Raw genomic sequence first — 12,344 nt, forward strand, 5'->3', positions numbered from 1 at the left:
TGGAATTCATTTCCCACACACCTTTTGTCAGAACACGATTTTTCATCTGCAATTGTTAGAGTAGCCTTCCTCTACTTTCTGTCCTTCTCCAATTCGTTGCCCCCACTGCTGCTAAAATTATCCTGAACAAAGCAACCTCTTCAATCCTCTCCTGCTTGAAACCTTCAGGTAGTATCCAGACTCCTCGGCATGGCATTCAAGCCCTTGATCAGTTGCACTCCAACCTCCCTCCCTTTCCATTCTCAGTTCCAATTGCACCTCCTACTAAGCTCATACGACTCAATGGTTCTCATCCAGTGATAGTGCTGATCCTCTAGGAGGTGTTCAAAAGGTCTTAGGTACATTTTTACTTGTCACAGTGACTTGCAGGCACAAAGAACATTTCATGGGCAGGGACTGAGGATACTAAACATTCAGCAATGTCAATTACATGGCTTTGCCAAAATACCAGCTACATCCCAGATGGCACTTACTATTCTCCAAGCACATTATTTTTACACGTGTGGTTCCTTCTTTCTAGACTCTATTTTGCCTCCCACCATTACTTCTACCTTCTTCCGAAATAATATTGTCCTTGGATGATTCAAATTCAAACTCTCCTTTTATCTAAAGACCTTGGCTGATTTAATAGCCGTGTATACATTAATGGGAGATAATTAAATTATTCCCGTAACACACTGCTTGCCTGATATAGCTTAGTGTACTGAATTAAGATTAAATTTTCACCCATTTGTCATTGTGTCATTTCGTTCCATGTTTTTTTCCTTATCCTCTCTATGACCTAACATTTAAGCTCCTTAATGACAGAGATGTTCCTTTATCAGGTCATTCATTTTTTTTTTAATTCCAATTTCTACTCTTCACTTAGAAGTTGAGAATCATTTTATAAGTGATTTTTGGATTAACCGATAAAAATCATTCTTGCATAACTATGTACAGAATGCCATTCCTTAATACTTTTTCTTGCTGTTAAACTTGGAACTCAGAATATCCTAAGATTAACTAAATATTTTAGTTACATCTTTTATCAGAAATGGTGCTTTACAGAACCCTAAAGGAATTAAATTATAGATTAGACTAAACAAGGGATTACAAACTCAGATTTTTTTTAAAAGGCAAAAGAAGCCATAGACACTGTAGTAAAGTGGAGACAATGTTCCCAGTACAAGGACATTTAAATTCCTTGGGGATTTTGTTGTTGTGCTAAGCATGCCTCATACAGATCTGCTTAACAAGCTTGTATTGGAGATGCTTGTTATGCAAAAAATACTTAAATAATCTAAAAATAAAAAGTGTGTATGCAATGTACTTCTAGACAAAAGATAAAAATGTTCTTATCCTACCCCACTCAACTTTAAGCTCAGACTATTTCTGTAGCATATTAAAAATACACTTGTTTTTAGTCAAATTTTTCAACTTAGGTCCCTCCGAAGTTGCATCAACAGTAAATAGTAGACAAAAGGCAACTGCTCACTTGCACATCTGTTCATATCTGGGGCTCGGTGTCCATAGTAGCCGGATGGACAGGAATGCAGGCACTCTCCATACTGGCGCATGCCTTCTCTTCGCAGAAAGAAGAACAACTTCTGTTGACATCGGCTGCACCCATTGTCCTTTGAACAAGACAAACAACCCTTGCATATGGGATTTGACACATAACTAGCTGTAAAAGAAAACACAAAACACATGTTCAAATATGAGTATGATCAGATCTCAGGTCCATGCAACATGCTGAGGAGACAGGGTCTCTGGTCCTACACTCATCACATAGAAATGTGAAACAAAATAGCCACCCTCAACCTGTAAAAGGAAGGTTGATATGCAACCAAACTTAGAAACAAAGAGGAAACTCAGAGGCAGAGCTGAAGGTCTATCATGGCCCATGAAGATGTTAGACCGACAGAGGCAGACCTCATGTCAGGGTCTTGAATCCAGGCCAAGAAATAGAAGACTTGGGTCTCCTTATGTAGACTGGAGTTGAAATGGTTGTTTGCACATGAAACAAGTGAGTGAGCACAGTAGAGAGAAAATATAACCCATGAGAAACAAGAACCCTCAAATCTGCAATATATCCAAGTATGGGATACAGGTTCATCAGTCTAGTATCAAATTACTAAATCAAGAGGCTAACATAAAACCATCAATCCAGGAAAACCTACCAAGAAACAAATATCAAACTACCTTATAGAAGTTTTCTACAATCCTGAGACCAGGAACTTGCACGGAGAACAACCTTCACATCAAAATGAACCAGTCATACGTACAAGCAAACCTCTATGGGGAAGAGTCAGCAGTCTCAGAAAGACAGATTTCACACCTAACTACAGAGGTCCTAAAGGTATAAAATAGGAGTAGGAGGTAACAATCCACATGTCTGTGACTAGGAGAATGGATAAATTGTGGTGTATTTTAATGGTAAAAAGAAACTACTGACACATGAACAGGAATGAAACTTCATAAATTATGTTGAACAAAGGAAGCCAGATTAAAAAAAAAAAAAGTATACTCTACATAACTCTATTTGTATTGACGTCAAGAACACATGAAGCTAATCTACAGTGACAGAAATTAGAACATTAAATGCCTTCGAGAGTTTGAGACTGACTGGAAAGGGGTACACTGGAATTTTTGGCAGGTATATTTGTTTCCTAAGCCTGCCTTAACAAATTCCACAATGTGGTGGCTTCAGCACCAGGAATTCATTCCCTCAGTTTTGTAGGCTAAAAGTCTAAAATCAAGGTATCCATAGAGCCATGCTTCCTCTGAAGGCCTTAGGGAAGAATCCTGGTCTCCTTTTCTGGGGGCCCCAGATTTTCCTAGGCTGGTGGCAGATCTCCAATCTGACTCCATCTGCACATGGCCTTCTTCTCTACGTATCTCTGTGTGTCCTTTCTGTCTCTAACAAAGACACGGTCATTGGATTTAGGGCCCACTTTAATCTAGTATGATCTCATATCCACACTTAAATGTATTTGCAAAGCCCCGATTTTCAAATAGGATCACATTATGAGGCTCCAGGTGGGCATGTATGAGGTAGGGACTAAGGGTACGGACACTATTTAACCCACTAAAGGAAGTGATGGAAACGTTCTAAACTTGACTGGAAATTGGTTACTCAACATGTATGTTCATAAAACCTATCCAGCTGTGCATTCTTATAACTAATGTGCTTAATTTGTAAGTAAATTGTATCTGAAGGTTTTAAAGAAGAAAAAAATAGGCACAAAGGTCATACACTAACTTCAGGATAATGTAATTTTTACTTATAATTACCCCTCTCTTGAAGATTCTATAAATTATATTGGATTCTCACCTATATAATAATACTTACATTTATGCTTATTTTTAAACAGAAATATCCTTTTGGATGGACGAGGTGGGATAATACTAAGTAAATGTTGAAATAGCATCTGGAAAATTGATGTATGAACCTTACGAACTTTATGACATCTAATGATAAAAAGAGTAATTTTAAAGAAACAAAATACTGTTTCTAGCCCTAGTATAAAACTTAGATATGATAAAATCTGATATCCCAATATAATTTCTAAAATATGAAAAACTCATGGAACTTTTACTTATCACTATGCCAAGCAAAGTCCTAATATAACAAGATATATGAGGTCACACTGACTTCATTTTATCCAGTTAACCCACAGTAGAAAGAAAGAAGGATTAGAAAACTCAGCAATTATTGAGACTTTTAGCTTTGAGGTCACATCCTCTTTGCCCTAAATAATTTTTATTGCATATAAAATTAGTATCAACCCCTAAGTATTCAGACTAGCAGCTATACAACAAAGTGAGCTGTATACCACACCTTTCCTTTACTTATAATGATTCAACATCTGATATATTTACAGCTACTTGTAGCAGATCTATATAGGTTTTAGTTCCATAAGATGCTCTCCCTGCTTCTCCTGGGCTCCCGCAGCCCTCATTTGATCTTACAGCTTCTCTTCCAGGAAGATCGCAAAACAGGAGCTTTGTTCTTCTTCTGAAAGGCCAAACAAAGAAGAACCAAGGCAATCAGAACCAGGAATTAAGGCCAAAATTGCTCTTTGAATTGACCATTAATATCTCCTTCTTTCTATCTATCTCAAGACTTTGTTCTATCAACTGTTCAACTGCTTTTATCTGCAATATGGAGTCTATTTTATGGACATTCTCTTGCTTACAAACATATTGATGCTTTCCAAATAGTTTCTTACTTAATACCATATTTTCCAAAATCTGTAACTGTGGAGGAAAAAAGAATTGATAGGGATAAAAAATTACTTCCTCAGATACAAGTCCTCATTATATTTTAGAAGAATGCTTTCTAGACATATGTACATTTTTGTATATGTTACATAATATTTATTTTTCATAACTGACCATGATTTACATGTATCATAACTTGCTCAGTTTCAGTCAAGTTGTGAGGATCTTCTCATAGCACTGAATAAAACTAACATGACCTTTGTATTTTTCTGGAAGCACAAGTTCTCTCTGCTCCCTCTATTCCCCCACAACCACCCATTAAGTTATCCCCAACACTAGTTTTTTGAAGACCACAACCAGTTTTCTAAACCTTATTCCAAGACTTCATTCTCCATTTCTGATCCTCACAACTCCTGTAGCCTGAGTCATTTCAGAAAGTTTTATTCCTCCCTGGCTTCTATGATAATGTCTCTTCCTATATATTTCATGCCAATTTTCACCATTCTTATTTCCACTAATTCTCTCATAACTCAGGCTCTTATTATTTCTAAGACAGTTATGGTGTCCCAACCCTATATCCACCTGTATTTTACCCTACAGACTGTTGTTGGGTTGATTCTCCTGCTTTTACACTCATCATAGGATTTCAGTTACACTTTACTCTGATAATACTGATTTATAAAGCATTTTCACATAGCTGAATGAAAATAAGCCTATACTATTTATAATTTCTACAGCTGCCTTCTGAAGAGATTCTACTGATATGGTTATTGGTGTCCTGAGCAGGGTTTAAGGAGTTTCAAACACTGAGGTATGACTTAGTCTCTCTGTGTAAGAAACGGATAAAAATTAGAGAGTGGATAGGGTGCAGAAATCTTGGTGAGAGGAACAGAACTGGAGTATTCAGCAGCTGCTTGGTGGATAACATGGCTTTGATGGGGGAGCTGACTAGGGAGAACCCAACTCATTTTTATTTTCAGGGTTGTCTAAGAACATACTCCACCTTAAGCACAAAGACCCTATGGCATGATATTTGGAGAAGCAATTGATGACTCTTGTGAGAGGGAAAGCTTAAATAGGAGCAACCAGGAGACTAAGGCAAGGCCAGAGCTTGCTGGCTGGAGATGCATTAAAGGGAACCCCACACTGCAGAGCCCCCTCTGACATGTTTGGGAGTAGTTCGGTGGCTGCCTTCTGCTCTTCAATTTAACAATAGATTTAAAGAAGAACTATATCAAGGTTATCCAAATCCCCAACTAGCTTAAGACAAAATTTCAAAGATTGACATACATAGAATGGTTTAAAAAGGCTCTGTCATCACAAACAAGTGCTGAAGCTATACTTACTTTTTTAGTTCAAAAGCTAAACCAAGAGTTCTTTATCACCATAAATCACACTTTATACTAACAAATATGGAGAAAAGAGAATTGCAGAACCAAGAGAACCAATATAAATTAAAGGCTTTTTGTTTGGCTTTATGTATCTGAACTCAACTTTCATCTTGACCATGAAGATTTTAGAGTCAACAAATTGTGCTCCACATTTTTTAAAGGTATTCTTAAAATCATTAAAAGCAAGGCTTTATTTACTTGAACCTTGACTGACTTAATGAAAATGAATCAGGGAATACTTATCTCAGTCCATATCTGCTATCTTTATAGCCCTACAAATGAGGACTTCTCTTAAAGCAAAAGTGAGGTCAGCTATATCCAACCTAAGTGCTCTTCCCATCCATCCAATTTTCTCTAGCCATTAATAGTGCTCCTCAACGCTGAAGGCCAAAAGCACATGTTTTGGTGGGGTTTTTTTTTGTTTTGTTTTGTTTTGTTTTTGTTTGAAGCTTCATGTCCCAAACCTCAAATAGACTTTTCAGTTGAATGAACTACCATCCAGTGTAAACTATCCTAGTGGTCTCTATCTTGTAAGTTAGTAACTTAATTCAACAAGAACTTCTTCGTCCATTATATAGTGACTACAACAACCTCCATATCTAGAGCCAGGCAAAAATAGACTTTTAAACAAGACTAATTTATTTGGTCAGGTTCTTAATAAGTTAAGTGGTTCTGCCTAATGCTAGGAGATTTAATTCAAGTGTGCAGGTGAATAAACAGATCTTAATTCCCAGCTTTGATGACCATGTTTATTTGCTCTCTCTGTAAGCTTCAACTTTTCCAACACTAAAGCCTGCTGAGATCCAGAGCTTCATCATTCCAACCAAAACACTTTTTCTAAGTCTAGACCCACCCAAAATTCTAAAGATGAAATATATCACATAAAACATTAGCAAATTTTAAAAAGGTGTTAGGCAGTACTATTAACACAAATCTACACATATCTCCCTGACAGGGAAAGGAATATGTGAATATATAAAACAAGAAAAATTATCGGCCAGAACCCAGGTCAAGAATATCTAGATTACTAACAAGTACATAAAGAGAGAAAGGCAGTATAAACATAACCTCTTTTTCTTAATTCTAGTTATTTGATTTGTATTCCTCTTAAATTGAAAAGTAAGTTTGGTCTTTTATGACTGTTGGTATTTTAAGTTTGATCCTTTGTTAAATTAAATCCAGTTATTCACATTTTATCCCATAGAGTGTTTTATGTAGGTGTTGAATGCCCATCTGTTTCTAATATAGTCCTAACACTTTTAAAAGTGTTCCCCTGCTTCAGGTTTTAGCCCTTGCCAAGGAAAAAGAAATCTAAATTCCTTCCTGGTGAAGGCATCCATTCCTGACAAAAGGTACAAATTTCTAATTCTAAAATAATGGGACTTAACAATGGACTATTAGCCTCTTAGCCTCACTCTATCTTTGCAGGTTCAACAATACAAGTTCAACAAATTTTTAAAAGTAAACTACTATTAACATCATCAATCAAATTTATGAAATTGCTAATATTTGTCTCTGCCCAATCCCAAATTCAAGATATAGGTTTAAAAATAAAAGCCCTACTGGGGCACCTCGGTGACTCCATGGGTTAAGCAGTCGATTTCTGTCCAAGTCATGATCTCACGGTTGGTGAGTTGGAGCCTGGCGTTGGGCTCTTGGCCTGACAGCTCAGAGCCTGGAGCCTGCTTCAGATTCTATGCCTCCCTCTTCCTCTCCCCTCCCCTGCTCATACTCCGTCTCTCTGGTTCTCAAAAATAAATAAATGTTAAAATTTTTAAAACTTAAAAAAGTAAAAACCCTATCTCTGGGGCCAATAACAAGAAACCCACCTGTTGGATCCTATACAAATCAAGTTGGGAACAGTTCCTCCCACTAGAGCTTGGCAACGTTAGGATAAAAATCCTTTAATCATGTGTATCCAAGTTCAAACTCAACCAAGCAATCAAGGTCATGAATTAAGGAGCTACAAAAGATTTGACCAAAACGAAAAATTGCTATCTTAGGATACTTTACTAAGTTTTACACTAAGTTATAAATATTTATAAGGAAACAGCATCATGGAACATGTAATCTGATTTTTGATATAAAGACAACAAATGTTAATGCTCTAGATTATTATACTCATCATGTCCCAGAAAGAAAATAGATGTTAAAATTAACAATGTTAACAAAGCTTAAGACAGAGATAAATTTCTAAAATGTCCAATAACATTTTAGAGGAGCTAAATTAACATGAATTTATTCTAGAAAAAATTTGAGAATAAAAGGCAAACTTGCACTAAAAGTTCCAAAATTTTACAATCTCTAGAATTAAACCATATTTCCCATAATCTCTTCTCAGCTTTTATCAGGAGTTCTGTAAGAGATAATATTGTTAAGTAAAAGGCTTATAAAAATTTAACTTCTCGAAGTACTAGCTTTGAGAAATCCATATTAATTAGCTACCTGAAAATTTGATGATTATTTAATAATTAGTAAATCCATTTTATTTCACCCAAAAGTAGGTCAATTAGGAATGAAAGACTTATGAGTCCTTACTTCTAGAAGTCATCTTTGGGGAAATAATATTTCTAAAAAATTATAAGCCCCCCCATATGGAAATCATCTTTAAATATCAATATTCTTAATGGCATCGGGATTAAAGGTCTTAAATTAGGTGATCTTGCTTTACTTACAGAAGTATGTATCTCACTGTACAAAAACTTGAGGCTACCTAGAGATTTTTAAATATGGGGGAGAAAGCTAAATGGAATTATGGATTTATTTTAACATGTGAAGTGCTAATGACTTGAAAAACAAAAAAGGAAAAAAAATGAACAGGGTTATACACTCATTATTTGCCCATGCCAGTGCCATTTGAACCATAATCCCCATAGATGGGCACCTGGGAAGTACATTTACCCCCGCAGTCAACTGTGGCCATAGTGTGATTCACTGGGCAGGATATTTTGTTTACAGGGAACAGGGAAGCAGAAAGCCTCTATGAGGCATGACTCATGCATGTTTCAAATGGGACAGCTAAGATGTCATAGGGAAGCCCAGAACAGTCAATAACTGCAGGTCAAAGCAAGACAATGAACCAAGACAAAGTTGCAAAATAAATGCAAAGTCATACATGGGGTCTGTTTGAGGGTGCAACAAAACATATCCTGAACATAAGAACTACATTCTCCTAACTTAACAAGTCAGACATCATTAACAATTAAGACAGTCTGCCCAAACTGGAGGAGTGAGCAGCTCAGGTTGAACATAAAAATTCACAAGAATTAAATGGGATTTTGAAATTCTCCAAAAACATGTTTTCAAAATGGTCATTAATACTCTAACTAAAATGACAAGTCACATATACAGAAAAAAGTAGTTATGTGTATATAGCCTCTGATAAAAAATAAAACCCTAACCCCTCAATTTAGTATACAAAATACCCCAAATGATGAAGTATTGCCCATAATTAACTCTTATTTTGAAAGCCAAGCCATATAAGAAAATATTCCTTTTCCTCCCCTAAAACTCTTTGACACAAAAGTATTAATGCTGATCACTATACCAGATGTTAATTCTGACAGATAATGGGGGGCGGGGGGGAGTGTACAATTAAGGATCAAAACACACTCATCACAAAACCAAGCCACTCAAGTGGGCAAATACCACCACCAGAATCATATCTTGTTCAGCTTCTACAACTGCTAACACTAATAACATTAATTAGTTGACAAAATCAGAGAAAAACAGAAGATGGCTTGAGATTGCTCATTTTTTCAAAGATACAGGAGGTTTTTGAAACAAGGGAAGAATCAGATCTTCTGTTGTATAAAACAAGCCACTCGCCTCAATCTGTGAGAGAAAAAAATTTACTCCACAAAACTGTTCTTATGCTAAAAGCAAGCTTAAAGTTAGAATGTGTGCAGTCCTATAAGCCATACCTAGAAAGTGCTGTGTAGCGCAGATTTCTCATGCCAAGGCTGGCTTGGGCTTTCACAACATACTTAAGCAACCCTATGGAAATGTTGACAGACTGCTGATGCTAATGGCAACTCCAACATGAGATCTAAATATATACATTTAGGGAGATTGTGAAACTACCACTCTCACATGGTTCCATGTTTACATAAGAAGATAATCCAATTATTTAAATAGAGAAAAACAAATTGTTCACAAGCAGAGCCAGAATTTTATTCCAAAAAGTGCTTAAGTACATCTTACACTAACACTCCTTCAAAACAGCTTTGCATACTTTTAAGTACCAGAACATAAGTGCCATAGGGCCTGACCTGTTTAACTGTCTGTAGAAAAAAAATCTCCCCCATTTGGACTACACAACAATTAAATGGTTTTTAAAAAGGGAAGGATGGAAGGGATGGAGTCTATTCAAGACATATTCCCGTCATGCACGAGCTACTCAACTGTTCTGCATATACACCTGCTTCCTAGAATAGAAACTAGTTTCGTAACTCCTGCTTATTCCACTTTTAATTTTAAAACAATAAATGGAAAGCAAACTGGATGGCTTATTTGGTGTCATAAACACAGCCCCCAAGAAGAATCTGTGTTATAACTAACCAGATTAAAGACGCCATGTGTTTTAGATGTGGAAACTTCCATGGATTATACCACTGTGTCTGAAAATTGAGAATAAACACTGTTAGCTACATTGTCCCAGAGAAAGGTTTCTTCAAACAAAGATAATAAAAAAAAATTTTTAAGTTGCGTTAATGAAAAACATACTAACAAACCCTTAGGGTTGACAAACATTATTACGCAACCATTATTCAGGACTACACTATGAAGCAAGGGGAAAAAAGTGGAACCTTTATTACATTCAATGTAGGTCACTCTTGTTAAAATCTCTCTCGCACTTGCTCTCTCTCTCTCTCTCTCTCTCTCTCTCTCTCATACACACACACACACACACACACCTGAACAAAAATGAGAATGGTTTGCTACTAAACCTCCAGACCTACACAAGATAGGGTTCTCAATTTTTAAATCAGTTGTCTGCATTTAACTTTTAAAAACAGTTTATTTTAAATGTTTTGTTGATATGCCTCACAGCATTCCTTACCTCAGACCCAGTTTGAAACCTAGATGCTTAACCATTTTCATTCTGAGAAAACTCTGCCTATTCAGAACAAGAAGAAATGAAAAAGAAGAAAGTCAAAAAGGGTGAGTGGAGGAAGGAAAATGAACTTTGGAGAACATAATACGTGACAAATTGCAGGCTACATGCTTTCATACTTTTTGAAAGTAATGCTTATTACTCATAATTTCTGTTTATCAAAGTGAATAAACAGATCAGAGAGTACAGGAAACCTTTGCAAGGTCATACAGTTTGTTTGTGGCAAATTTGAATCCAGCTCTCGCAGCCATGTTTTTCTCCCCATTAAGAGGATATGTGTACAGCACCTAGGGGGGAGAATGCATTCTAGCATGATCAAAACTGTGAGTTTTTCAAATTAGGCTGTACCCTTTAATTTGCTCCCTGCGCTTTGCTCTGTTTTTAGCTGCAGCAAAATAACCAAAGTTCCTTTTGATGATTAGTCACTAGGAGCACTATACTAATTCTTTCCTAACGTAAGTAGGAATATATTAAGTCTCCTAAACCAACAAAATTAAGATGTCATTGGCAAAAACATTTCAGAGTAACACTGCTGATACAACAGAAAGGAGAACAGGGAGAAACTGAGTTACAGGGTTCTCTTGGCAGAGGCTAAAGAGAATCTTCAGAATTATAAATGCAAAGTATTTCACTGTTTGGGCGTACAGCAAAAGGCCAGCACTTCTTCAATAGGAATCTCTGCTTAACAAGTTCAAAGAAAAATCAAAAAAACCTACCCAAGCCATACAATTTCCTGCAAATGGGCCACTCTCTTCACTGTCTTTGAAGACGGATGCTGTCCTGGCTAAAGGGCCTTTGAAGTAACACAGCAAGCATACCTGTGTAATTAGAAAGACTGGGACGCCATCAAATGATCAAAACAAGACGTTTAAGATGTGCTAAAGAGGGGAGATAAGGACTAACATTCTGATGCAGAGAAAACCTCTATTCTAGACAGATTTGGAGAACAATTTGCCAGTGCTTTCTGGCCACAGTTCTTCTCCTCCATTTCCTCCAGGCCTTGAAAGACAAAAGCAAATTGCCTATTTAAAAAAAATTTAAATACTTATTTATTTATGAGAGACAGAATGTGAGCAGAGTAGGGGCAGAGAGAGAGAGGGAGACAAGGAATTCGAAGCAGGCTTCAGGCTCTGAGATGTCAGTGCAGAGCCCGACGTGGGACTCAAACTCAACAAGTTGAGAAATCATAACCTGAGCCAAAGTCTGATGCTTCACAGACTGAGCCACTCAGGCATCCCGCAAATTACCTATTAAAACTATAAATAGTGTTTGGTCAGTCTCAAAGAGTGGCAAAACTATATGCATATGTGTTTATAGACATAGATGTATATATAGCCATAGACATGGATATATGCCTACATTTATGTATGTGTATACAAATATATGCATATACTATTGTTTCTGAACCATTTCAGGAGAAGTAGCAGATGTTATGCTCTTTTATCTCTCCATTTTTTCAGTGTTCAGTACATATTTCCAGAAACGAGGACATTGTCTTATATCAGCCATATTGATCTAATACTATTTTCTAATCCAGTCTATATTCAAGTATTCCAATAATTTTGAATTAAATAGTATTAAAAAATAAAAAATAATATTAAATGGTATTTAAAAAAAATATTTTTCTCCTAGAC

The 12,344-nt window shown here is 36.3% G+C and overlaps 1 protein-coding gene across 1 annotated transcript in view; it reads right to left on the minus strand.

Moving 5' to 3' along the window:
• Positions 1 to 1,474: 1,474 nt before the first annotated feature.
• The window catches only part of LOC120224118 (R-spondin-2), a gene marked incomplete at its 3' end in the record, with an annotated part of 77,583 nt that continues 66,713 nt past the window's right edge, over positions 1,475 to 12,344 (minus strand). The window contains exon 3 of the mRNA XM_039222347.1: positions 1,475 to 1,663. Within this exon, the coding sequence (XP_039078278.1) occupies positions 1,475 to 1,663 (189 nt within the window). The remainder of the gene's footprint in view (positions 1,664 to 12,344) is intronic.

Source organism: Hyaena hyaena, unplaced genomic scaffold (genome assembly GCF_003009895.1).
Source record: "Hyaena hyaena isolate Hyena2069 unplaced genomic scaffold, ASM300989v1 scaffold_1108, whole genome shotgun sequence".
In the NCBI taxonomy this organism is placed as follows: Eukaryota; Metazoa; Chordata; class Mammalia; order Carnivora; family Hyaenidae; genus Hyaena; species Hyaena hyaena.